The sequence below is a fragment of the Micropterus dolomieu genome, linkage group LG12 (genome assembly GCF_021292245.1).
Source record: "Micropterus dolomieu isolate WLL.071019.BEF.003 ecotype Adirondacks linkage group LG12, ASM2129224v1, whole genome shotgun sequence".
NCBI lineage: Eukaryota > Metazoa > Chordata > Actinopteri > Centrarchiformes > Centrarchidae > Micropterus > Micropterus dolomieu.
In genome coordinates this window covers 22,068,826-22,095,976 of record NC_060161.1, presented here as the reverse complement: position 1 = coordinate 22,095,976, position 27,151 = coordinate 22,068,826, and the positions used below count along the sequence as shown (strand labels likewise).

The 27,151-nt window shown below is 40.8% G+C and overlaps 4 protein-coding genes across 6 annotated transcripts; 2 read left to right on the top strand and 2 right to left on the bottom strand.

Moving 5' to 3' along the window:
* Positions 1-363: 363 nt before the first annotated feature.
* LOC123979839 (transmembrane protein 272-like) lies at positions 364-5,437 on the bottom strand. Its single transcript, XM_046063950.1, has 4 exons — positions 5,291-5,437; positions 937-1,091; positions 757-807; positions 364-599 (listed from the first exon to the last, which is right to left on the bottom strand). Exons 2-4 carry the CDS (start codon positions 998-1,000, stop codon positions 364-366), a joined length of 351 nt encoding a protein of 116 aa, XP_045919906.1. The 5' UTR covers positions 1,001-1,091; positions 5,291-5,437.
* A 1,852-nt stretch (positions 5,438-7,289) lies between these two features.
* Positions 7,290-21,124, bottom strand: LOC123981162 (calpain-5-like). 3 transcript variants are annotated; one of them, XM_046065858.1, is made up of 15 exons: positions 21,061-21,124; positions 20,409-20,435; positions 18,918-19,232; positions 16,724-16,903; positions 14,489-14,620; positions 14,151-14,362; positions 13,505-13,697; positions 13,218-13,411; positions 12,761-12,838; positions 12,100-12,526; positions 11,899-12,021; positions 11,612-11,808; positions 9,752-9,870; positions 8,119-8,255; positions 7,290-8,035 (listed from the first exon to the last, which is right to left on the bottom strand). In XM_046065858.1, exons 4-15 carry the CDS (start codon positions 16,886-16,888, stop codon positions 7,859-7,861), a joined length of 2,154 nt encoding a protein of 717 aa, XP_045921814.1. In that variant the 5' UTR covers positions 16,889-16,903; positions 18,918-19,232; positions 20,409-20,435; positions 21,061-21,124; the 3' UTR covers positions 7,290-7,858. The 3 variants fall into 3 exon arrangements, 2 of the variants coding, with proteins under 2 accessions (XP_045921814.1, XP_045921815.1); XM_046065859.1 differs by lacking the exons at positions 20,409-20,435; positions 21,061-21,124 and adding an exon at positions 19,673-19,735; XR_006827686.1 differs by lacking the exon at positions 9,752-9,870 and having other exon boundaries at positions 7,907-8,035.
* Positions 21,125-21,157: 33 nt separating this feature from the next.
* On the top strand, positions 21,158-23,682 carry cnpy4 (canopy FGF signaling regulator 4). The gene is made up of 6 exons (XM_046065861.1): positions 21,158-21,336; positions 21,508-21,634; positions 21,934-22,030; positions 22,172-22,294; positions 22,614-22,731; positions 23,228-23,682. The coding sequence occupies exons 1-6, from the start codon at positions 21,252-21,254 to the stop codon at positions 23,356-23,358; spliced, it is 681 nt and encodes a 226-aa protein (XP_045921817.1). The 5' UTR covers positions 21,158-21,251; the 3' UTR covers positions 23,359-23,682.
* Positions 23,683-24,093: 411 nt separating this feature from the next.
* Positions 24,094-26,915, top strand: LOC123979838 (zona pellucida sperm-binding protein 3-like). Its single transcript, XM_046063949.1, has 8 exons — positions 24,094-24,252; positions 24,408-24,511; positions 25,061-25,112; positions 25,754-25,893; positions 26,112-26,229; positions 26,320-26,402; positions 26,518-26,650; positions 26,781-26,915. Exons 1-8 carry the CDS (start codon positions 24,094-24,096, stop codon positions 26,811-26,813), a joined length of 822 nt encoding a protein of 273 aa, XP_045919905.1. The 3' UTR covers positions 26,814-26,915.
* The last annotated feature ends 236 nt before the right edge of the window (positions 26,916-27,151 follow it).

Genomic DNA, 27,151 nt, shown 5'->3' with positions numbered 1-27,151 from the left:
CTACTTTTCTTAACTCTGGACTTACACCTCAGACAAAACCAGTAGGCCTTGTGAAAATCACTGTGTATTGGCTGACGTTTCCAAGGAAATTCGAGATAACATCACATGGCCTGTTTTCCAAGTTTTGTTCCTATGCTTACCAGAAGTTACATAACCTTCATTTCCAGTTAATTAGGTAGCTGAAACTGATTTAGAGGCGTTAATTCAATGGTGTGACCATCATGTTAGTGGCACTGAAAAAATTTGGTCCCAAATGACAAGGCATTTTCAGAAACTCGTTAATATCAGAGCAATTCTGTCAGTGGTATACAAATATTGGAGTTCAGAAGCCAGCCGTAGTCAGGATTCCCCTCTGTGGGCTCATTAATCACCATACCACTGTTTAAACTCACCAGCAATAAACCAGCAGAAGAGGAAGCAAGATGTCAACGAGTTCCAGGCCATGCAGACTTGACTGAGTGGGTTGGCGGTGCCGTCTTTGTGCTCCTGGGCGCAGGGCAGGCAGGAGAGCAGCGCCAGCACCAGGCCAAAAGCTCCCGCCACTATCAAATAGATGGGGATGTAGGGCTGCCGCGGACAGTCATTCAGGTGTAGTGCACCTGTTGGACACGGGAGGAAGAGATTAGTCGTGCCATACTTTCACAATTTTCAGGATCCACATTCAGAACACTTCAGTGAAACCACTGCTTTACTGCTGCAGAGATTTCATTCAAACAACACGAAAGAAATGTCCGTAAATGTGCATCACTCACTCACCAATCACAATCTGAGCAATGGGCATGACACAAACAAACAGCTTTGAAGATCCTGCAAGAAGAAAGAACATATTTATTAAGAGACACCATCAGCCTATTTTCTGTACATGACCTGAGCAAAAATCAAACAATGACAGAACACACATGAACGTGTGTGATTCTTACTGTCAGCGGATCTCACCTAGTACCGGTGCTGGGGGTTGAGGAGGGTTGCGGATGTTTTGAACAAGCCCACGGTTTGACATGATCAGTAATGAGGACTATAACCTACAGAGGAAAAAGTGTAGACTGGTGTTGTGTTGTTAAAAGGGAGAAGTCTGGAAGATGACGGTTTTTCTGCAAAGTAAAGAAGAAAAAGTGCAAACAAAAAGTTTTAAGTATCTAAACAAAAGATGAGAAGAATGTCCCTCATTGACAGAGGTAACATTTTCTACAGACAATGGAGGACAGCGCTAAGATGACCTTTATATCCAAATAAATGACAAAAATGAATTGACTATTTTGATAATCGATTAACTGTTTGTTGGACAAAACAATCTGAATATTTCATTGTTAAATTCAGGGAAAATCTGACTACTTCCTGACACATTATAGACAAAATGAATAATCAGTTCATTGAGAAAACAATGATTAGATTTCACTGGACATTCTCACATTTATGTGTTACAGCTCAAAGCACAAAAATGTTTGATACTAAAAAGAAAACCGTACAAGTGAATGATAAAGATTTAGCCCAGAGGGAGCCGTGCGAAGTGACTTCCCTTTTACTGGAGTTAGCTTCAGTTGGGGCTGAAGAATACGTGCTTAGAGCACCTCTGTATTTCCTCACTCTGCTTAAAGCTAACAGCCCAAGCCTACGTTGGCTGCTGCTTGCATAACACACCAGAACCTCCGACAGTTGTGTTGCATTGCCGGTAATGTGGGATTAAAAGAGGTTCTACTGTCAAATATGAGTCCAGAACTGTTGAGTGCCCTTTATAATTGTCTAAATTGGCTTTAACCATTTATAAACAGTCAATGATCAGCATTTAATTTGAAAATGTACACTGGTGACATCATCTTTGTAGATTTAAACCCCCAAAATAGCCATGCAAGTATATATTTAACTGTCTCAGTCTCCTATAATGCAATAGTTCATACTTTACACTTCAGTGGGTGTAAAATTAATATATTAGTGCCACAAAAGTTTCACAACTGTAACAAGCTCTGTAACGGTTCAAGGACATATCGCCATGGCCTGTACGTGACCCCACTTCAAACTTGGAAGCTGTAAGTGTTGCCGTGTTTTGTGTTGTTTTACTGTTTATTTTAAAGGTTAGCTAACTTGACGTTAGCATATTGCGCATCTAATGTGGCTAGCAGGCTCAACGATGTTGGACTAATGTTGTAATCCCAAGGGACAGTCGAGAGAAACTGTGAATAGTAAGCCTCATTTGAAGGGGGTGGCTGTGGGGATAGAGCGGGTTGCCAGTTAACGGAAAGATTGGCGGTTCAATCCCCAGCTCCTCCACCAGTGTATGAATGGGTGTAAATGGGGAATGCGATGTAGGGTAACAGCGCAGTGTGCGTTGCTGCGGTATGTAAACTGACTTGATAGACATGTCGTGAAGGTAACGATATAGCGTAACGTTACGTGTGAAAAAGATGGTCGAACAAAAAAAAAAAAAATTAGTTTGCTTGGTAATGTTGTTGACTAGCACCCAGCAGCTAGCTTGCTCCATAAAGCTGCCGTTAGGGGCTCGCTGTGCAGTGAGGCGAGATCCACATACACTCTTACTATGCTATATGGCACCAAATTACTTAATTGATGAAAACTGCGCTAATACCACATACCGCGCTGTTGAGTGTACCGCGGGGGAAATTACTTCACTGCGACAGCCCTAATTAGACCCCCTTCACCTCTTCAATGCCCACTTCTTTTAAACTCCACACCTCCAGTTTGTAATCAAGGCTATCTGCTAAAATTTTTAAGTCTAAAGCCCGAGCAGAGATAACCCAGATGACATAACTATGACATCATCAGGGTTATATCTTGTGTAATTGTCAGGCTTCCACTGATGATGCAGTGATTAGTGACGATTCACTCTGACCAAGCACAAGTCAGCAGTGTTTTCATGTCACCTTTTGGTATCACCTTAGCTCGACTTGGCTCTCTTGGAACCTCGACAGAGGTGATTCAAAAATAGGTACCAGATAGCAGGTACCAGGTGTAACTTTTCCCCAATGGTAAAGCAAAAAAAGGTGAGTAGAGTCGAGGCGAGTTGAGCTGGTACCATGCAGTGGAAAAGGGGCATTGACAACATAACCACAACACTTGATGCAGATTTCACAGGTAGCGCAGTGCTAAAAGCGAGTAAAATCGGTGGAGTTTCTCTTCAGGTATTAAAAGATATTGTGTCCAAGGATTACAAATGAAGCACAAACACAAAACATGCAACACCAGTGGATGTGGAAGCTTGACCTCATTAAGCCACAAGTCATCCCTGCCGGCAAAGTTGGAAATATATTCCCAGATCAATAGCTCATAAGTAAATGTGTTTAAAATACAAACACCACTTTACTATCATAGTAAGATAGACAACAAGCAACAGTCCTACGAAATGCAGAAATAAGATCTCTACATGCAGCTGGCTGTGAGACCAGTGCGCAGGGACCATCTGACCGAACAGACGTACCGCAGAAATATTCAATAACTTCTTATACAATGTAGTGTCTGAAATATCACCTCACACATTAATGATCTCCTGCTGGTTACATTACATGCTAGTGTGTTGTAATTTTGAGAGACCACTGATGTGCGAGGTGATAGAGACACTACACCTTACGTTGAGAGTATTACAGTTTTTTCAATCCCTTACATCCTTTTGTCCAATCTGTAGTCACATTTTCAAAAATCTGAACAAATTTTGCCCAACCATACCATTAACACAATTCACGTTGTTTCCACAGAATATGCAGTAAAATAACCCATTTATAAAATGCTTCATTTTTATTTACGTACAAGCTTACCCATTACCAAAACCATGGATGTTTCTTGTCTTATTTACAAATGCTTGCACACAACATGTCAGAACTGAAGACATCATTTTCAAAACCTTAAATAATGAATAAAGCCTCTACTTTTGCTACAAGCAAAAGCAGCTCAAAATCTACAATGAAACAGGTGAGTGGCATTTCTGAATGAAGTCATTGAGAAAAGGCTGATTTAATGTAATTTTGGTAAAATAGGTCAACCACAGGTAATTCCAATCTCAACCAGAGACACAGACAGGTGTTTAAGTCATTTCAGTTACATACACAATGCGGTATTAAGGGGACTTTCTGGAGTTGATTTTATCCAATGTGGATACAGAACAACACAGAGGAGGAGAAAGAGAAAGAAAAAGAATAATGTCTGAACAAGGGAGAGGAATAGTTGGGTGAGGCAGAAATTACAAAGTTCCACCAAATTATTCAAAACTTTATTTCTCCAAACTAAGTGTTGTAGTATAACCAGCAGGAGACCACTGATGCATGAGGGGATTTTAGTGACCATTCACCTTATAACAGTTACTGAATATTAAAATTCCCCCAAATTATGCAAAAGCCTTTTTTCCCTAACTAAATGTTCCAGTATAACGAGCAGGACATCTTTAATGTGTGAGGTGATTTTGCAGACACTACACTGTACAAGAGTGAAGCTATTGAATATTTCTGCAGTGCGTCTGTTCGGCCTTGCACTTTGTAGACGGGCCCTGCGCACTGGTCTCACAGCCAGCTGCACATAGAGACTAATGTTAATTGTGCAGCTCAGAGAAAAATTTGCTTGTCGCTTGTTGTCTGTCTTACAAAAATAGTAAAGGGGCGTCGTTTGTGTTTTAAACACGTTTGGCTTATTAATTATTGATCCGGGAAGTTCGAATCTGTGAATATATTTCCAGCTTTGCTGAACTCAAAAAGGTGAATGAGAATGTTACCTGGAATGCATACAGTGTGCATTCAAGACCTTTATGTTCACACGCGTACAGTTCATATTCTTTGAATTACCTAGATGTTTGACTTCATTCCCCACAAAGCCAGTTTAACCAACATGACAGGAACAGCAACCTGTGCACTTTCACTTAAAAACAGACAGGAAATGAAGGAAATTTAGGAGTTAGAGAACATTTATGAAGCTGGCACAAGAACTGGTTTGGTATCATTTTAAATTAGGCTACTTTATAGTTCTACTGAAGGAAAAACAAATGTCTAAGATACAGACTCAGAGCAGCTTTCCACTGGGTATAGTTCTAAAAGCAACTCAAGAATGTTTGAAACTAGGCACGAAATTTTGTTCATATGCCAAACAAAAGCTGTAAAACCACAACAGGTAACGCCAAACCGCAGCCTCGCCTTTTACATTTTGATTTCCAAGCTAAATATTCTCCGCCCCGCCCCACAACACACAGACTAAAGTTCTGGTGCCCGATAACGGGGTTCGTTTACAAATCTGACCTTAGGTGTCCGGTGAGCGTGACAGTGACAATGTTATCGTTATTTATCCTCCCGACACTTACCTGTGAGTAAGTTCACGTCTGCTACGTCTGCTGCTTCCCCTAAAAGTTGCTGCTGACAGCTGGTTGATCTGCGCCTCTGGAGCTATACAAAGCCTCTTGCTCACCGGAGTGCGCATGCGCAGAGAGGCATTCACGTCAGCTGATGCATTACAGTAATTTTGTTACTGGTAAAGGTGGGGCTTGTTTTTAACTATTTATAGCCTACTACTGGACAGTTTGTGAATTTCACCACACTGCATTATAATTCATCCATGTTTTGTATGATTAATCTGAATCAGCCAAGTAATAAAAAACACTACAAGTACCTGTAGGCTACTTAACTACTGTAGTGGAGTAAATATACTTAGTTACTTTCCACATCAACATGAATCTGCCATATTCATAATAAAAATGTTGATGTTCAGAGCAGCGATTCCCAACCTGGGGCATGTGACCCCCCAAGAGGTCCTGAGACAGATCTGTGGGGTCAAAGATTACATTCCTGTAAGACAAAACTATTATATATATATATAACTATTGTCTCACGGGAATATTATTCAGGTATTTTCTTCTGACTTTTCTGTAAGATTTGCTTTTGTTCTTGTGAAATGCTGAATATTTCCAAATCTAAGGAAAAATATATTTTATAAACGCTGATGCTAACGCCCACACCACATGTGATGTGTCACAAGACATTGCCTCATTTTAAGAGGTCACAAGCCAAAACGGTTGGGAGAAACAATAACACTGGATAAGGTTCATATATTCTAATATAAATATCAAGTTTTCATGGATGAAATTTACATATTTTAGAATGAGATTTAGACATCTGTACATTGAGATGTAGTGTCTTATATTGGTAGTTTCAACCGCATTAAAAATGAAACACATGTGTAGTAGTGGACCTTGCCTTCTCCACCTCTGCTTTGCCCCCACATTTGAAATCTAGACAGGCTCTGGGTTGTCGGCTCCAGTTGGATTTACTTGGTAATACAGAGAGAAATGAAAAAGAAAATTAGGATTGACACACAAGTCTAAAGGAAAAAATCCAAGCTGTAAACATCATTAGAGTGTTCGATAGAATAGACTGATGAAAAGATGAAATCACAGTATAATTATACAAAAAAAGTAAAACTACCGAAACACTTGTGAGTTCTAAACACACCTGCAGCAGCTGAGAACTTGGCAAACCACTCCTCAAACACAGGTAATGGTGGTTTAAGATAGCTCACTTTCAAAAGCAACACTCACCTGTAACAGGCTCAGGCTTATAATATACAAATGCTGTCAAATGAGAGCAGATAAAGGTTGAATGAGCCGTCGCCTTTTATCTTGAGTTTGTACATTACATTGTACAGTATTGGAACAGGGGAGTGGTCTGGCCACATGCAGCAGCGGCTACGTTGCATTTTCCTGAATGGTGTCAGCTGCAGTAGTGTTGCAGTCAAGTCTGTGACAGTATCTCTTGATACAATAGAAACAGCAGAACATTTATTTATAATTAGTAAATCAGCAAAATGTCCATGCTCTTTTATTCTATATAAGTGTGATTTTAAGGTTAGATGAACACAGTATCTCAAAATGCAACATTGGCCATCTGTGCTCAAACATTCACTCTCACAAGGGTGTACTTCAGTAGTGCATATTTTAGTCCTGTATCATCACTTAAGGATATGAAGAGATATCTCTCCGGGCTGAATGCAAAAGTCAAGGTGTTCCTTAAATAGTTTTTCTTTAAAATGTGTGGTATCATTTTAATAGTTTAAATGCTCCAAATCTCGACAGATATTGACTTTAACTAATTGTTTATCTATAATCTTATGAAAACACGCAATGTTAATTATTTAATCTCAAGAAAATGTTTTCAAGACGTAAATGCATATTAACGTAAATAATTGTAAAAATGACAGAAACAACAGTAATTAACACATAACAGCAGAACTAATAATATATTAAATATAATAACACACAAAACTTTTGGCAGCAGTTACAGTGTGACTGCTGAATTCATGACGGATGTCAACCTGCATATCTGTCTGCAGATTACCTCACTAATCCTAACTGTCACTTTGCTGGGAAAATATTTTCTCAAATGTAGTATATATTATGGTTGCAGTGGTTTCACAGTAGGAAAACAGACGGGAATTTGCTTATCTATGGTATTGAAAAAAAATGCAACTGCGTGGAGAATCTCAACACTGCATTCATTTTTAATAAAGGACTTTTTTTACATCTCCTTCAATTGAAATAAAAATGATTCAAGTTTTGTCAGGACATAATAGTTTGTGAATTTTAATAAAGCCCTTGTTCAACCAAACACCCTATCTGTTTTCATTTCTTTAAGGGTCATTTCAATAATAATATTTTTGTAACACTGTACACTGTGATATCTTCTGAGAAGGTAAAGGTAACATGGAAATCTTAATCCTATTTGAAAAACAATTTGTAATGCAACTACAGCACCTTTGCCGTTTATGTTTTTAGGAACTGTCAAACACAGGAGGTTTAAAAACTACTGTTTCATCTTCCACCTGAGAGTGCCTCCTTTGCCATGCTTGATGTAGTTATAACGTCAACAAGAGGACGCTGTCACAAGTCTGTGAGGCAGACACTGGAGGACGTCTCAACGTAGATGCACCTCCGGTATCCTGAGGAGGAGCAGCCACCTCGTAGATCAATCACATGACTCCGGTTCCTCTCAGACTCCACCGTCTGGAATTGAGCCCCGCCGAGCACCGAATCCCACAGAAGACCTCGACTCCATAACTGCACACAACAAGACATTGACTAGGATTACGTGTGCATATTATCTGCGTGTCTATGCGAGAAGGAATATGAACATGTCAAACCTCAATAGAGATATGAGTGCTGGGGTATCTCCTGTAGAAGAGGGTCCTGAGGTTGAACTCAGGGTTCCCCTCCGCCTTGAAAACCTGCGTCCTTATGGTGTCACTCTCACAGCGCACTACGGCGTAAACATCTGGAGCTGCAAAACATAACACACCGCACAAAAAGGTATAAGGAATATGAAGTATTTCTATTTTCCTGCTACTGTATACTCATAATCCACTACAGGTAAATGTTCATTTTACTGCTACAATCATCTGACACCTAGAGTTCCAAGTTATTTGTTTTATTACAGAGTGAGGGAGACCCACAGAGATGGGGCCCTAACATGCAAAAGCACTATAACCCTTCAATTTGTGGAGAGTGGGGGGTGTAAATAAGAGGCCTTGATCTGACAATGTGAGAGGCCTAGAGGTGGACTAGCGTTGCAACAGTCAAGACCATGTAGGGCCTTGTATGTGATAAGCAATATCTTAAAACCTAGTCTATACTCAACAGGGAGCCAGTGAAGGAATGCGAGGACTGTTGTGATGCTGGAGACGGAACAGAGCTACTTGGCTGGGACTGGAGACAAGAGCATTGCAGTAGTCAAGACGTGAAAAAATTGGATATGGATTAGTAATTTAAATCTCTGATTGATAGCTTTGATTTTTTACATTGTTCCAGAGTTGGAAGAAGCATGTTTGCAGAAGCTTCTTTATGTGCGAAAAAGTTCAGGTTTTGGTTTACACCCGGGTTTTAACATTGAGCTGACACAGGGTTTCACTTCAGAAACAAAGTTGTTAGGACCGATAAGGAGAACCTTGGACATAGCTGAAGGAAGTTGAGTAAATCCATTCCTTAAAAGCAGTCAGGCAATCATAAAGGGCAGCAATGTTACCCAGATCATGTGGATTAACTAAAACACAGCTGCAAGTCGTCAGCATAGCATGGTGGGAGATGCAATTTAACTTTCTAACTAGGCTGCATAGACGTAACATGTAGAGTGAGAAAAGCATGGGACCAAGGATTGAACCCTGCGGAACTCCAGTGTACATGCAGTAAGCAGTTGAGGACACAAAGTTGTATACGAGGACCTGAAACCTACTGTTTTTTGAAACAGAAACGAGAGCCAGTTGAGAGCAGAGCTTGAGATACCAACCCACTTATTTAGATCTTCAACCAAGAGCAGTGATCGATTGCAGCAGTCAAGCAGTACCAGTATGGAAAGTTGGTCATTGTCTGCCTGCATGTCTTTGAGTTGTTGATGGGAATTTAAACCTTTCAGATGTTTTCATTTAAATAACAGTTTAAATCCTTAAGAGGTCAAACTATCCAATATCTCACTAAAAACATTAGAGTAAAGTTCAAAATATTAAAAGAAATATGGGCAGCAGAACTTTTTTTTTTCCTTTCCTTGCCCATTAATCATCTCACAATCCCTCAGATTTACTTTGTGCCTGTTTGGGAGAGGCCCGACCCCTAAGTGCTCATTAATTCGTTAACAATAATAATCTAATAATGTGAGATATAATGATAAACAGTATATATTGCTAGACAAGTACTTTTTGAAACTTTAACTATATTTTGTTTATAATGCTTCTGTACTTTTACATAAGTAAGATTTAAACTCATTTGGCGTTGTGTCTAAGGCACCTGTGTGTTTGGGAGAGCTGAGTCCAGACGCCCTGCGGAGATGGACTGTGGTCACCACAGTGGGCTGAGGTAGAAAACACTGAAACACAGAGGGAGACGGCAAATCCTCCCTCAATTCCCTACACACAAAAAAGATAAAACAAAATAAATGACTGTAAGATTGGCAATGAGGGTTGAAGTTAAATCTGAGAGCAAGAAAAATTTCCCATAATACGTCATATACGTATTCAGTCTGTGTTTCAGCACTGATCATCATCAAATGGTGGTTATTTAACATAGATGGTCAATCAATTAGATGTTTTTATGAGTTTCTATGTCGAGGCCTTCTTGACAATGATTTGTCTTTTTTGTGTATTTTTTCTGTTTCCTACTAGAGTGGCAACAAGGGAAGGACCCAAATGCAGACAGAAGCAGCAGCATGACTTTGGTGGATTAATGACCAAAGACTTCTTACAGACAGGTTCAGGTAGGCAGGTACATATGTAACAGGTAGACAGGCAGGTTCAGGTCACAGAGCTCAAAAGCAGAAAAGCAAAGCAAGATAGACCCAGGACAAATTGACAATGGAACATGTGATCTGGACTGATATATGTAGTGTAGTGATAGATGAGGGAAATGAGAACAACTGAGCATGGGAAGTTCAACTTAAAAAGGTTTGCTAAGGTTTCCAGGTTGAACGACATGTTTCCTCGAAATGGTGTGCAACGATGCTTCGATGTATGTTTTTTTTCTCATTTCGTGGGTGTGTAAGCAGTGTCCTTCAACCAGGAGACCGTAGCTTGTAGCACATTGAGCGTGTGTCGGTTTGTAGGTTTGATCCATTCCACAGGGACATTGTGCTAAGTTTTGTTGGGGCTGAACTCCGTCCTGATGAGGCAAGTGAGAACAGGTGAGCAGGTGAACAAGGAAGTCTCTGGTGGACAGGTAGGGAACGGTAAATCTGGGGAGTTGGTGGAAAGTACATTGCTTGGGAGAAGTGAGCAGGGGACAGAGAGGCTGAAGAGAGGGACTGTGGAGGAAACTCCAGCAATTTTTGTTTATTAATTTTCTGATTTTCTCTTTCACAGTTCAATATACACATATTGTAAGAATGCTAGAATTATGAATATCATTATCATATGTAATAAAGTGTAAATCGACATTATGTAGTCTTGCAGTAAAGTATAGGCTAATACTAAAATATGTTACTATTTCACCATAGTTATTAATTTGCTAAAACTTTTGGTGTAAAATTCACTTGAAAGCACACAACGCAGTTTCCATTTCTCACAGTGAAACAATGTGTCCAGCCATTGTCATCCGCTTATCTTGCATACAGGGTCGCAGGGAGCTGGTGCCAATCCAAGCTGACATCGGGCGAAAGGCGGGGTACACCCTGGACGGGTCACCAGTCCATCACAGGGCCACACATAGACAAACAACCACTCACACTCACATCCACACCTAAGGACAATTATAAAGACACCAGTTAACCTAGCCTGCATGTCTTTGGATGGTGGGAGGAAGCCAGAGAACCCAGAGAGAACCCACGCGGACACAGGGAGAACATGCAACACAGAAAGGCCAGGGCAACTGGCGTTTGAACCCATGACCTTCTTGCTGTTAGGCGACTGTGCTAACCACTGCTACATCGCACCGCTCTGAAAAAATATGTGCTAGGATTAAATATATTTTGGGTAGTTAACGTAAAAGAGAGCCTCCGACACAGTCCAACCTCATTGACAGAACATACCAGATGCAGCGTCACCGAACTGGAGGTCCTGTGTGACGTCCTGTTGATTACACTATTATGTTGACCGAATAAGAGAACAAGAAACAACTTTTAAAAAAAACGCACACACACAATCTTCTGTCACACACCTGAGTTGGATGTGAGAATGGGAAAAGAGACGTAGAAGGAAGCGTCCCGTGGCGCCTGGCAGGAAGGTGGTGGGCAGCACGACGTAGCGACCTGGAGCCAGGGTCCCCCTGAGTGTCACACTGCGGGAGTCCATGTACACAGAGCTGGCCGCCTGCTCCACCACACACTGCACCCGGCTGCAGCGGTTCACCTCCACCTGGGGCCACGACAAGGCAGCAGCAATTATTGTTTTGTGTGCGTGAATTGAAAAGGTGCGTGTTCATATTCTGGCCCATGAAGCGCTCACCTTCAGCACCTCAAAGCCAATAGGCAGGTTTTCTCCGCCTCCATCTTTCCTTAGTATCCTTCTGTCCTCCTGCTGCAGACAGATCAGCACCTCCTCCTCTTTGCCTCTAACCTCAAACATGAACTAGAAAGCCAGAAAGAAAAATCATGTTCAAAATGGTTTCATTCATCAATGTATTTAGGGTTTCTACTTCAGGGTTACCTGAGGATTGTGCAGGAAAGTGTCTCTGTGGTTGATGCATCCTCCACAACGACTCCTCTTATCCATCTGTGCCTCCCATCCTCCCACCTCTCCACCATTGTCTTCCTTTGTCGCTTTTTTCACAGTCTTATCTCGCTCACTTCTTCCTCCTTTCCTTCCTTTCTGCAGACTCTCCCCAAGTCTGGCCTCCTTCCGGTTACCCCGCTGCTTGGTCCCTCCGGGTTTTCCGTTGTTCTTCCCCAAGCTCAGCGCGTGGTTGCCGTGGACAATAGTAGATGGGGGTTTTCCCAGGGAAGCCGGAGCCGGAGCCCACTCCCCATAGCAGCGCACTTCCCTCCAGTGAGAACTCGGCCACAGCAGAGCCTTTTCCACCAGCCGGCACACCACCACATCTGTGAAGTAGTGACAGAAATCCTCGAAATCCATCCTGAGGAGCAACAGGGAAAATAAATCAGAATAAGAAGATATATGGATATAAATGATGCTATGTGTATGCTGATGTGTGTGAGATGCTTAAATAACTTTCACGGCAAATTATAGAGACTTAGTATTCCATTTTATGCTACCTCTACTACTTTCAAAATTTTATAAAATTTATAATTTTATCTAGTAGCTTCTTGAGGAAAAGCAATGTGGATCCAAAGAAAGAATGGAAATCCACCAGAACTCCCCGACATCTCGAACAATGAGGCCCATCTTCTCCCTCACTGCACGACCCATCTGCTGCCACTGCTGTGACCTGCAGGGGCGTGCCAGAACAATAAGGTCAAAGGCATCAGAATAAAAACACAGAGCCGCAAGGTCCAATACACTGGAAATGACGTATGAAAATTACAAGCAGTGTTTCAACTTCTGGAAACCTTTATTGGTCCATTTTGGCCATTTTCAGAGTTTCTCAGACTTTCATAATGTAAAAGGCAGATGTCCCCTCGTAAAGACTATTGTACAATGTCAGAAATTGTCCAAACAAAGTTCCAGTGGCACTATAAAATGTTGTAAAACAGGCTGACACTGTTAAATGTCAGCAGAGACTAAATTCCCACAGCTCCAGCAAAAAGCATGATGTACTCAGCAGTCATACATGTAGCAGATGAAGGCAAAGTTCAAAATACCCTCACCCCTGACTCCAGGCTCCCGTCCAGTCTGTGGTCCCCCACGGGTTCCTCATGCGCACCATGAGGAGTCGGGACATTCCACCGGTCTTCTGCAGCTTCTCCCCTAGCCTCAACTTCCTCACTGCTGTGATCCCGTAGGCGTGTCCTCGCACCAGACCACAGTCCAACACTGACTCCACTGTCTCCCCCTCTGCTGGCTGAGAAATGTAAAATACACTGAACTTATCTAAGTCACCACATTTCTAACATATCATGCACCTCTCTTGTTTTAAAACACAGAGATACTCCACTCGTATGGAGCAGGTGATGAGGGCTTTGCGTTCGTGGGCACTGGCCAGCGTCTGGAAGAACGCCCTCCTCTGGTCGCTGTGCAGGCTGAGGGCCTCATGATCCAGGCTGAGGGGCTCCGAAACCCCACCAGTGAAGTCGATCAGTGCCTCTGCAGTGTTTCCTCCCTCCAGGGCCTCATAGCAGCCGTTCAGCCTAGACAGCAACCACATAGATTGATTAAGGGCTGTGCCCCTCCACTGCCTTTTCCATGTGTTAGCATACAGTATGTGGTTATGAATATGTTTCTCGAATGTTAGAGGGTGGATACAAAGGTTTACTAAATGGATTAGGCGTGCTAGGAAGCTGGGGGTTATAGCAAATAAACTAGGCGTGTGGGGTAAGGCAACTGAAGCATTTGGTTAAGGGTAGGGAAAGACTGTCGTTACCGTGAATAAAAAAACAAACATTGATTCTACTTCTTCCTGAGTTGGCACTGGACATGAATTGGGGGTATAGAATCATCCAGTCTGGATGTAATTACTTGGGATAATGGGTGTTTTGCCAGGATGTGCTCTGTGTTTGCAGTTGTTAAATATATATATAAATATAGTAGGCCTACTAGACAACTAAAGGTTGACGAAGAGGTGTAGGTCCTGGGGCCCTTACTTGGCATAGGCCTTCTCCAGCAGGGCGCTCCAAAACTCTCGTGGCGTGGCTGAGCGGCAGAAGAGCAGCACCCCATCACTGCTGACCGGCAGACGGTCGTCCACAACAACGTCCATCCAACGACCAAGACGCCAGAACCGGAAATGGAAGATACCTGCGTACAGGTCAGGATGCTTTGGATTCCACTCCTGGTCCACATGGTTGGGGATCACCTGGGAGGACGAGAGGAGGGAGATGAAGAAACAAAGACAGAGAAAGAGGAGGGGAAGAAGAAAGCAATAAAGAAAGGGTGACAGGTGGCAAGGAGGATAAAGGAGGAAGGAACACAAATACACAACCTTCTTCCACAGAGACGGCTGAGATGCTAAGCAGGAAATAGCAGCCACCATCCAGCAGTTACCCAGACTGCCTTGGTGCAAGTCACGAGTGCTGATGCCATCAACAAACAGACGGGGGTCCTTACATATCTCCTGGAGTTAGATCAGAAGAAAGAGCTATCAAGTTTTCTTTAAACAGACACCTGCATTATTTATTTTTCTCTGGCCACTTGGGGACAGCAACAGTTGCTCATTTACACATCGAACAGTCAAGTAGCAACATTTGCCTTCACTTGAAGTCATGCTTCTGCCCACTTGACGATTGTAAGGACAACATTCGACCGCCTTTCAGCTCTATTTTTCTCTCCACCTACTTCTGAGAGAAATATCTGGCTCTTTATCTGCTAAATGCTCCACTACATTCACTAGCTAGTCGCTAACTTTGTCTGTCTGTCGTTTTGTTCTGGGCAGGTAGCATACAGTGGGTTTGTGAGAGGACCTGCAGAGTCAGCTCATAAGTCTCTGTGGGCTTATCCAACATTTTATCCATTGTTAATATGAAAATACAGATTATATAGCGAATAAATATGCTCTGATTAATTATTGCAGCAGTTAATAGGCCTAACGTCAGAAAGTTTTATGAGGCCTGTGAGATGAGTGTCAGAACACTGCTGAGGAGACAGAGCCTGTCCTAGTGGACCTGTTGATCTCAGTTTGGACAGGGTCAGGTAACAGAAGAAGTGCTGCTGGACTCACACACACACACACACACACACACACACACACACTAACATGCAGGAAAATACACACTCAGTGGCCACAACCCCTTTCAATGTAACCCCAGACAAGATATGAACGTTCCTTGAGATTATATCGATTTCATGACCAGTATGAGGACACCTTGGGAAGTAGACAGTTAACGGGAAGTTAGTGAGTGGATGCAGTCTGTGTGTGTGTGTGTGTGTGTGTGTGTGTGTGTGTGTGTGTGTGTGTGAGAGTGTGTGTCAGCAGAGAGAGGCGACATATGTCACTCTAACGTCCGACTTGATACATGCTTAAAATACCGGAGGGGAGCATTAGGAACACAATACCATTAACCCTTTCGTTCCTCCATGAATCAGCAAATTAAAAGCCAGCAGGGTTTCAAATTAAGAGCACTGAAGGTTTGGACCACATACTGAATGAACTTCATGAACTACTGATCATACTACAGAGATATTTCTGAATGTTTAACTGACTTTATTGAGTACAATGTGATTAATTGCTGAATTCAGGGAAGCTGTAGAAAAAGTCTTAAAAGTATTCAATTCAGTTTTCTAAAGATAAAGCCTTAGAAAGTATTGAACTTAATTTCCAAAGCTCTTTAATATTTTTTATATATTTTTTGCAACCTGCTGTAGTAACATCAGTTCAAACTTATTATTCAATTGGTTAATCCATCTGTCAATTTTCTCCAGGTCAGAATAAGTAAAAATAATAGGCCTTGTTGTGCCTATACTGGTTTTACATCATTTAGTGACTAGTATGACAGGAAATAAAAAAGCATTCAATTTTATTTTGTGGTATTAAAAATGCATTTTAGGGGGTTTTGACTTGACTTCCAGTTTTACACAAATGTGTGTCAGAAAATATCCTTTCAAAATAATAACAAATGACCAGGACATTGAAACCAAAACACATTGACATTTTGTAGTCTCTATTATGCACTTTTACTAAAATAAAACATTTATTATTCACTGTTTAATGACACTTTTTGTTTGTACATGCATAATCCAAGTTCTTGCATTTAACAAACATTTTTTTGGCCGTTGACACTGGACAATAAATACTGTGACCTTGACTTTAACCTCCCATTTCATTGCGACCATTAAAGGCTGCTTGGCTCTGCTGTAGCCAATAACTGTCTCTACTTATACACAGCTACACCCATCTCAACACCATGCTAAAAACACCTGGACTATTTAAATTGGCTGCTGCTTTTTCTAAACTCAACTGTATAAACACACACCAATAGAGCGGCAGCACACGCCACTTGCTCCCTCAGAGCTAAGGTTTCACTGCCTGACGCCTCTCCTATAATAGAAAGTGCTTTAATTAACCCTAATCTGATGGAAATGTAACATGTTGAGCCGGGCCACTCAATTTAGATGTGGGAGAAGAGAAGACATACTTGAAAAATAACTCTTTGTTGTTGTTTGAACTGGTTTGAACGATGTGCAAAAACAAGGATTCATAAATCCATTAAATGTCACTCACGCTCGGCCTCTTCCAGGTCAGTCCCGGCGGGGTCTCCCTCTTGTAGAAGAGGGACTGGGCAGTTGTGGGGAACAGGGGATCTTTGAAGAGGGCACCTCGACGCAAGCAGTCCCGCCTCAGCTTGTGAAAGCTTTGTCCCTGGAAACAGTTTACTCGACTGGTCATTGTGGAGAGGAGAGACTTTAGGGAAGGTGGAGAGAAGAAGAGAAATGGGACGGATTATTAGTTCATATGGAAATAGATGGTGGAATTAAAATTAATAACAAGTGAGCAACAGAGGTTCATCTGACATGAAGCTATAATAGGATTTTTTAAATGTTTAATCTCCTATTCAAATATCTTTCACCGGCATAGTTCAGCTTTACTGAATGGGAAAGGCATTTGTGTGTTTTTGTCTGCCTGTACACACAAACTCAGAGATCATGAGAAGTAATTTTGTTTTGACCGATCAGACAACCTTCACGCAACTGTTGGTACTATGGCCAACACTGCAGTCTACAAAACGTCTTTTGTCAGTGAGAATACTATTTTAATACTCAAAATTTAAACACTGACTGTCTTTGTTTACATAGTTTCTCAGAACAATAAGTTGTTTCTGCTAGTGTGTAACGTGTTAATGCTGACTAATGATAGTCAGTAACATAGCAGGTGCACACTGACTAATATTAAGAAGTAACGCGTATGATATAGCTTTTAAAATAAAATGTGTTGTTTTTGGTAACTTATGTGTTAGAGATGTGACACCCTGCACCAAACCTGCAACAGTTTCCCCCCCGTTGAATTAGCAAATAATTCTATGAATAAATAATATTTGTTAGATAACACTTCAAGGATGACCAGCATTCAATTTTTGTGTTTGTGTACAAACGGCTGTGGACTAAAGGGTTACATATTTCCTGGCAGAGGTAGCAGGGTGTCCTGCAGGGTCAGTGTGTGTGTGTGTGTGTGTGTGTGTGTGTGTGTGTGTGTGTGTGTGTGTGTGTGTTGGGGGATAGGGTTAGGGAAGCAGTAAGGTAATAGTACCGTTTTAGTCATCAGTGATATGAACTGCTGGGGTCCCTGAGTCAGCAGCGTATGTGTATGTGAGCATCAACTGGTGTGCCTATGTGTGTGTGTGTGTGTGTGTGTGTGTGTGTGCGTGTGTGAAGCAGTGTGATTCTGTGTCAGCGAGAGTATGCCAGGAGGTTCAGTGTGTGTGTGTGTTCATGGTAGGGTCAGCTCAGGGCTTTGCTGTGCAGAGAGGACTAACAGAGATGAAACCTTGCAGGTGCTTGGGTTTGCAGATACCGCGCAGGTCAGTGTCATCAATTATCAGCGAGGTTTTGTTTTTCTTGTATCAAATTTATGCAGATACACACATGAACAGGAGGAAAACACATGGAGTGAACACTTATTCGCGATCCATGGTTAACAGATGCATAACAAATTCATAACTTGTTGTGTTTTAATGAATGCAGCAACCAAATGTAGATGCTGACCTCCTGTGGCTCTATTAGATCATGGGGTCACTTAAAACAGACCATCAATTATGAAGGATTAGCCTAATGTTAACTAATATGTCATTTTAATTTGTATCTCAAGAAATTACAAAAATGTCTTTTATTGGATGTTTTTTGGATTTTTTTGGTTTAAATTAGTTCAATTTCAGCAAACATGCAGATGCATGATATTGCAAAGACACTTGTATATTCTGTCTTCGCCAATCTGCTGCCACCTTAACATCACTTTTAAAAAAAGATTTTATCCACTTGAAGCTAATTTCTTAATTAATTTAATGTTTAACTGCGAGTCAGTTGTAAGTTGACTGTACTGTACATTCACAACTATAATTAAAGAGATGTTTTCTTATAAATGAAAAATAAGCTGTGTATGTTTCTTGAATAATGATAACTTATGTTAAATATATGAAAATGAGCTTTATGATTCAAGTTTTACTCCAGCATGTACAAACTGATCTAAGCATCCCCCGACAAGAAAACATTTAGATATATTATTGTCTTGTTACTCTGTTTATTAAAAGTGTTCCAGTCCTGTGTGATTTGACCTCATTCTATAGTCTTTTTAAGCCACACGAATCCAAAAAGTCATTATTAGGTAGCATCGCAGTGTGATACGTTACCGATCATAAAGTTCATTCAGAGCGAGCTGTATACCCTTTTTGTTACCAGTTTAAACTGCAGGTAAATTCTTTTACCTTAAAGTCAGACTGAAGGTTTTTCCACTTGCTTTCCTGAGATGAAACTATTCCTGGAGTTCATGCAGTGGATCCAGGATCATGTCCTCCTTTGGTCACTTATGAAATCCTAATTCTTCAGACACAATCACACATGTTCTGTTGTGACAAAACAGCCAGCATGTGTCACCTCCTCTCCTCTTGTTCTTCTTTGTCCCATCTGATGAACACTGACTGACACGATCTTCTTGTGTCCTGTGAATCTGTCAGGAGCGTTTGAGTCATCTCTACCAGCTACTTAACTCAGTCTTATGTTAGAGATTTGTTTCACTGGACCTGGAGGCAAGAAATAAATTATATCAGAAAAAAAATGTAAGTGAGTAAAATGCAAGTCATTAAAACCAGTGCGGGATAAAAGTATAACTTGATGTGAGCGCTGCAAGTTCCCTGACACCATCTGGTGTGACCGTGTATCCTCTAAGTGTGTGTGTGTGTGTGTCTATGTACATACAGTCGTGACACACAGAGCAGGGTGACACCGTTGTGTAACTTTATCTCCCTCCACACAGACAATAGACAGACAGCCACCTCGCCTAGTGACACAAAACACAGTAATAGCTGTGGAAGCTCCCCACCATTAAAATACCACAGTTACTGCAGTTGCTGCTGAGTTTCAGACACATAAGATGAACACTTGATACTCTGACGGCTGCTGTTCTGCTGCTGGAGAACATAAACAAATGTGTTTTCTAGGAGTGTATGTGTGTGTCACTCACTGCTGTGTGTGCTCCTCTGGATAGTTTCCTTCTCCTCCCCCTCGTGTATCACCGCATTTCTTTCCTGTCCTACGGTCTCCCTCTCCTCTCCTTTTCTGTCTTATCTTAATGGTCTCTTCTCCTCTTCCCCTCCTCTCCTCTCTATCTTCTCCCTCACACACTCCTGGAGTATCTGTTGCTGTCGAGTGTGTTGCCCCTGACACCTGAGAAACCGAGAGGCAAGCGCCTTCCTTTTTAACCACCTCCCTGCCAAATATCTGGCTAATTATCCCCCATTCCTGTGTGATCAACCTGAAGCAACAACTGAGTGCTGATAAGCCTGTTTCAGCTAAATGAATACAATGGCTGCAAGGATTAATATTAAATAAGTGATAAAATAATGGGTTTGTTTTTTTTATTTCATGCCTTTTTGAGAAACACATCCAGGGACAAAGAAGCCAAATTCAACACCTCTGAAAAGCTGTTGACATTGCAACATGTGAATAAAGGTAAAAAGCACAATGATGTCCAGTATGGCTCTGCTGTTTTTATATTCCTATAGTCCACCTCTGATCAGTTTAGTCTCCCCATATAAAATATGGGAATATTTCAAAAAAAAAAATTTATTGTTGATAAATTAATGAATTTATGAATGAATGAAGTCAGGAACTTCTTGCCAAAGGTGACCGTCCCAAAACATTTTATATATTTTTGTAAGTAAAGAGGTTGATTACTTGCATAATACCTATCTGCATACCTCAATGCAGCATCCTTTCCCTTTCCTCTGTGTAAGACAAAACATATAAGACATAATTTAATTGTCAGATATTTTGCCAAACAAACTTCAAAATCCCAATGAGCTACATAGTGTAATTCACATTATACATACCACCTATACTAAGTAATGCATAACCATATTTTTATATTTATCAAGCAGCAACATTATTACATTTAATGTTGTGTAGCCTATATAATATATTAGTACACGTTGGAAAGTATATAACATTTTATATAACAGCTATACATGTATTTCTACATAACTAGGCTATTATATGTATACAAAACAAATAATTCTGCTAAATATTAGCAACTATTTCCTACTTGAAAAACAGATTGGGATGAATATCTTCATATATAAGCCATGTACACATTATGTAGGCTAATTTAAATGCGTTCATACATGGCCATTTATTAGCTTTTTTAAACCCTAAACTATGAACGCAGTAAATGTTTATTTATGTGGGTGTTATATTACTGAGAACAGGATAGCAACCAAACATGTAGGGCCTACACCTAAAACATAAACAGGTAGGCTATATGTTCAGAATTAAAAAATAATATCCATGAAATAAGTGTAATGACTTTTAGAAGACAATGTAACAGTAAAATATTGAGTAATAAATTACTACTTTTCTTATGAAGTGCTAAAGCCGTTTTCTTCTGTCGACAATCTTCCCTGAAGTCCGACCATCAGGCATCTACTAGTCTGGTCTTCTTCAATACGCGTGCGCAGTTGCAAGTCGCCTTCAAACATGCCGATGTGGCTGCTGTGATCTGAACCTTCAGTTTCTCCTGCAGGTTTGAAGAACAAACTGTTGCAATGAAACTTTTTATACTGGTTCTATTTTGTGTCTGCGGGTGTTTTGCAGCACAGGAAGACGAGAGGCTGCCGAATAAATGCGAAGGTTGGACGAAGAAGTAGCACCAGCTTTCAGTTATGATGCTATTAATGTGACGGTGTGGCATGTGTTTTTACATATGTTTGTGTCCTCGAGTGTCTGCCCAAACTCTTTGACATGTACATGAAAAGGAACTAGTTAATAAGGTTTTCTTCCTGTATTTCTCTTGGCTGTCAGTGTGTAAGTTTCTGACAGTAGAGCTGCAGGATGCTCTGGAGAAAACTGGTCGCTCCAAAGAAGTCCTGGAGGTTGGAGAGGTGCTGGACACAGGCAAGAGAAGGAGAAAGATAAAATACAACACCTCGTAAGTTAACTCTGGGGGGATATCACTTTAATATCAAGATAACATACTTTGGAGTCGAGAAATTATTAATAAATGCTGCTTCACAAATTGATCTTTCTTTAAATGCAGCCAATTCACATCAGGGAAGTTTTTTTTTTCAGACTTAACAAAGCTTCTCCAGCGTCACAAAATATATATAACAATTTATTTCATCTCCTGAGTACCGATTACCGATGAGCTTTAGGTTTAATCTTTAAAAAGCCTGCAACGCTGTCTTATGTGTGTGTGTCCAGCCTTTAAACCTTTTTTCTGATTTGCAGGGAAACTCGGCTGACTGAGGCGGTAGACGACCTTTGTGAACGCATCCTGCAGTATAATGTTCATGCAGAGAGGCCTGGCAGCCTCCGATATGCCAAGGTAAAGCTGTTGACATGTTGCCCATCCAGTATGTTCCACATTAGAAGACAAATCTAACACTAAACTGTGCTCAATTTTTGTGCTCTTGCAAACATTTTTAATTTGTGCAGCTAACAGCTGTCTGGTTTGTGTGTATTGCAGGGCGCCAGTCAGACCATGACGACTTTGAAGAACCTGGTCCACAAAGGGGTGAAAGTGGACTTGGGTCTGCCTTATGAGCTGTGGGACGAACCCTCTGTGGAGGTGTCGGACATGAAGAAACAGGTAGGAGGATGTGTGCGTGTGTCTGTCTGTCCGCTGTAACTGTTGAAACACAATAAACATTTAAGTGTTTTAATTTCAAAAGGTTGTGTGCAAATGTTTTCATGTACATAATGTCGAGTGAGAAAGAAAACAAGTTTATAGATGATGACTTGTTTATTTTACAACCCCTCAGTATAACCTAAATGATTAATTTATTATGTTTTTTTAACTGATTCAGTCATTGAATCCAGAAAAAACACCTTGTTAATGTTACATAACAAATGTGTATATTTATGTACCTACTTTTGACCACCTAAACACGTGTGTGCGTGTTGTTCAGTGTGAGACGATGCTGGAGCAGTATGAGGAGGTTGTGGAGGACTGGTACTTCCATCATCAGGACCAGAGGCTAGAGAAGTTCCTCTGTGTGAACCACGTCCTCAAGACATCGGAGCAAGGTAGGTAACCCAAAGAAAGGAAGTTGTCTAATGTTTTCTGGCCACATATGCTTTTAAGACATTTGGATTGTAATGTCAAACATTTCCGTTCCCGATTTGTCAAACAACTAAAAAAAAAAAATAGGGGTATTAACGTAACTTGACCAAATGATGTGAGTTTATGTGTACATGTATGTGTGTGTGTATGAACTTTATGTGTACATCGCCTTCCTCAAAGAGCACTTTTCCAATCCCAAGTTAGAAAGACCGCATAAAAACAGAATGATGACAGAAAACCCACAGTTAAATATAAAAAAAACTAACTTATCATAGAAAAAATTGTCATCATTTTAAAAGGCTACTAAATAAGTGTTTAAAATTTTAAAACATGTTCACATAGACACATAAACTCACTGAAATCTAAACATTAAAAGTAAACTCTGCTTTCTGCAGGAAATAAACTATGGAGCTCAAACCTGTTCTTGTGTGTTCTTTGTTTTTTCTCCCCCTCCCTCAGAATGTATAAAGGAGGTGTGGAAAGGAGACATGGGAACCAAAGGAGGGGCCAAGGAGGCAGAAAGTGACAGCACAGAAGCAGAGGTAGTCAATGAGAAGGAGGGAAAGACTCATGACGCTGGGGAGCTTTGAGGAAAACACTGCAAAGAATGATGTATTGTGACACTATTTTATTTCTGGTGCCAAATCTTCTGGTTTATGTCAGGAGTTATAATATTGTGAAATGATGCTTTATAGACACTACATTTCTCCTGTTATTTTTATATGAACGTTGTTAGCCTTTTAAGAACTGCACCTTTTTACACACTCAGCTATATTATGTGCTGTTACTTCTCACCTTATGCCCACAGTATATGGTACATATCAGTATTATTTTTTCTGACTTTACCCAAATTGAAGTCTTTAAATGGAATATGTAAAAATTTTTCATTGTGAATAAAATACTTTTTTATAACACTTTTGAGTGTTTAGTTTTTTTCTGTATTTTGTCACAGACAAATGTCCTCAAATAATATGAAAGTAAGTCAACATGTGTGATTTTTACAGTGACTCTGCAGGCCACTAATAGAGGATGATCAGTCTCAGGTGTGTTCCTGCTGACAGAGAAGCTTTCAACCCAACACCACAATGACTCTTATTTCTGTCTACTTGACAGTTTCTCTGTATATTCTGTCTGAATTAAAAACAATTCGGTGCTACACTTATCAAACCAAACCTCTTTTTCTGTCTTTCTCTGACCTGGCCACCCTTGAAGCAAACTCTCTCGATCAGACAAACGGGCCAAACTCTCACTTTTGGAATCCTGTTGGAGATCACAAGGTCAAGATCTTTGTGGTGAAATGTCATGAGGACAGCATTGAGATCCTGATGAAAGCTTATCTGTTTGGGCTCCACAGCCAGGCGAGGGTCAAACATTTCAGGCTTGGACCTGTCAGTGCTGCGCAACATCACTGCACAGCCAGAGTGTCTGGAAATGGGGAATACGTCATCAGAGCACGTCTGACTGACTGTGGGAGTGAAGTGATGGTTGGTGAGCCTCTAAATAATGAAAACAGATTGTCAGTTGTGCTGCAGAGCAAGCAACTGTTGATAAGAAAGTGTGTTATTTGGATCATAGTTGCTTAATGGTGCCATCTAGTGGTTTTATTATGATAATGCTTTGTGCGTCCTGTTGCATGTAGTTCACCCAGTGTGCTGTGCTGTATCACAACCTACTGCGGTACTCTCCTCCTCCAACATCACCTGGAGACCGAGCTGCTATTCAAGTCCAGTGTCAATATGGAAGGTGCGTTTACCCAATTTACACAAAATGGTCTCCAGGGTTTTGTGTGAGTTGCTGATGCTGCGTATAGTTTGTATGGCAGCAAGCAAACTTTTCAAATGTAAAGTACAAAGTGCTTAACAGGGAAAGAGTGAGATAGAAGACAAAGGACACTACTTATTGTCTAAATCAAAGAGAAATAAATGTAAAACCCTCAAAATAAAACCTATAAATTCACAAAAAGGCCACAGGAAACATTGATATAGCTTGTCTGAGAGGCTTTTCCAGAGTCTTTAAATATTTTTTCGTTGCTGTAATCACTTCTCCTGCTGTCTATACTGGCCCTGAAGAAATCCCTTAATGTGATTTTAATATACGTGACGGGGGACAAAATGGACTGAAATCCCTGTTCTGAGGACATAAGGGCCTAACAACTATTTAAAGCTGATCATGTAATGCCTTGAATCAAGAGGAAAAAAATAAATAAATAAAAAGCTACATATGGCAGAGAGATGATGGAGAAACCGGTGTAATGTGTGATGCATGTTCAGTTTTCGTTAAGTCTCACTGCAGACTTCTGGACCAGCAGCAAGACAGTGACGATCAGCTCAAGAAGGTGAACAAGGTGTTATAGTAGTCGAGGAAATGCACCATTATAACCCTAAAACCAAACCTAATTTATTTAGTATTAAATTTCTGTCTAACGCTGGCCACACTACTCCCCTATGCTTTAAAAAGTTATATTTTACTTCCATTACTTTGTGTGCTATTAAAAACTGTATTTGGGTCATTTCTACAATCAGTTACAAATTTTCCTCCTGTTTCCCACTTATTTCTGGAATAGAAATGCTCACTCAAGTGATTATGTTGCCTGGTTGAAACCCCTCCACCTTGCAGGAGTTACACAGTGAGCAGCAGGGCACTGAAACCAACCTGGAGTCCCCTGACCCCAGTCAATGCATCTCGACCTGGACTTCCACCTCAGGCTCATGACGAGTGAGTTGGTTTCAACAGTCTCCTAAAATGTCCTGAAATGTAATTGGCCTCATGTCATGGCCTGTAATGTAATGGCTGATTATGATCAGATGGTCTAACCGCAAACATACTGCAGTCAAATTACAAAGACATTTGTTGACCTCTTTTCTCACTGGCAAATAAAAATAACATTTACCTGAATGAACCACATTAAACTGACAAATATTTTGGTTGTGTGTGGCTTATGATTCCTCAGATGACTGGAGCAGTGAGAGAAAGTCATCGGTTTAGTTCCTGGGTGAAACGGTCAGCATCGAGGCCTCTGTAGATCACCGCCATCTTCCTCTTTCTCTGTATGTAGGCAGCTGTGTGGCTACTCTGACCCCAGATGTGAATTCTTACCCCAGATACCCCTTCATAGACCACCAGGGGTGAGTCCTTGTATCTTTAATGTCTGGAGTGGTTCCTCTAACTAATTTTCCAAATGAAAACCACTTCCTTTGAACGCATTTTGGTGGCCCACACCACCACACGGCATAAATCCGTCTGGTTTCTGGATCCCATTTTTATATAATGCACCCAAACTGCTGATGTAATGAACGCAGAGGGCAGAAGTTAAATCTGATAAGGATATGTCTGTTCTGTGCAGATGTTTTACAGACTCCCAGCTGCACAGCTCTAGCTCCTGTTTCCTGCCCAGAGTCCAGGACCAACTCCTCCAGATTCAACTCGAACCTTTCCTCTTCCTCCAGGACCACAGACACACTGTCAGCACTGATTTCACATGTTTTAATATTTACATCAGTAGTACAGTATAAAGGAAAGTTCCTCAGCATGTATCGTCCTGTCTCCTGCAGATATATATAACATGTTACCTGGAAGCAGAGTCCATTTCAAACGAGGACCCAGTGAAAAAGGCTTGTTCTTTTATAAGTGGGAGGTTAGTTTCATCAGAACTCCTGTTTTAGCCGTCCTCTTTCTGTCCACCATTTAAAAAAAATGCTGAAATATAAAAGGTATAGCCACATTGTCTTTTTGTTTTTTTTATCTGCCAGGTGGACGTCAGTGGATGGTGACGACCATGTCTGTGAGAGCTGCAGCAGGGTTAAAGAGACAAATCACTGCACCAGAGGCCCCAAGTCCAACCACAAGAGGGCACTAAGAAGCAAAAAAAGTACAGGCAAACTGGTATTACATCTAATACCTGTACTACTATTCAAGCTGTATTTAGTACTGAATACTGTGTATATATAACACAAGCAGTATGTGATTAGTAAAATGATCAGCTATTTAAATTCACTTATATTTATTCTTACAGAGCTGCACAGGGAAACCGGTTTGGGTCCAATAATATTTCTCCCATGAAAGCTGACTACAGTGGGAAAACACAAATATTTGTATTGAAGGTATTGAGTTGAATAAAAATGGTGTTTAAGCACCTTTTACGTGCAAGAAAAACCTAATGTAGTCTCGCTTGTTTTGTCTCTATGTGCGGACTCGAGTGGGTGCTTCCTGGCACTATCAACATTTAACAATTTGAACTTTTACCACGATTAAAACACGTCAGGACTGCAATGAGGCAAAAACAAACAACAATAAATAATACAACAATAATATAAGGTAAAAACAAGGTGCTATCACTGCTGGTGCACGGAGAAGAGACAACACATTCTCTGTCACACTGACTCT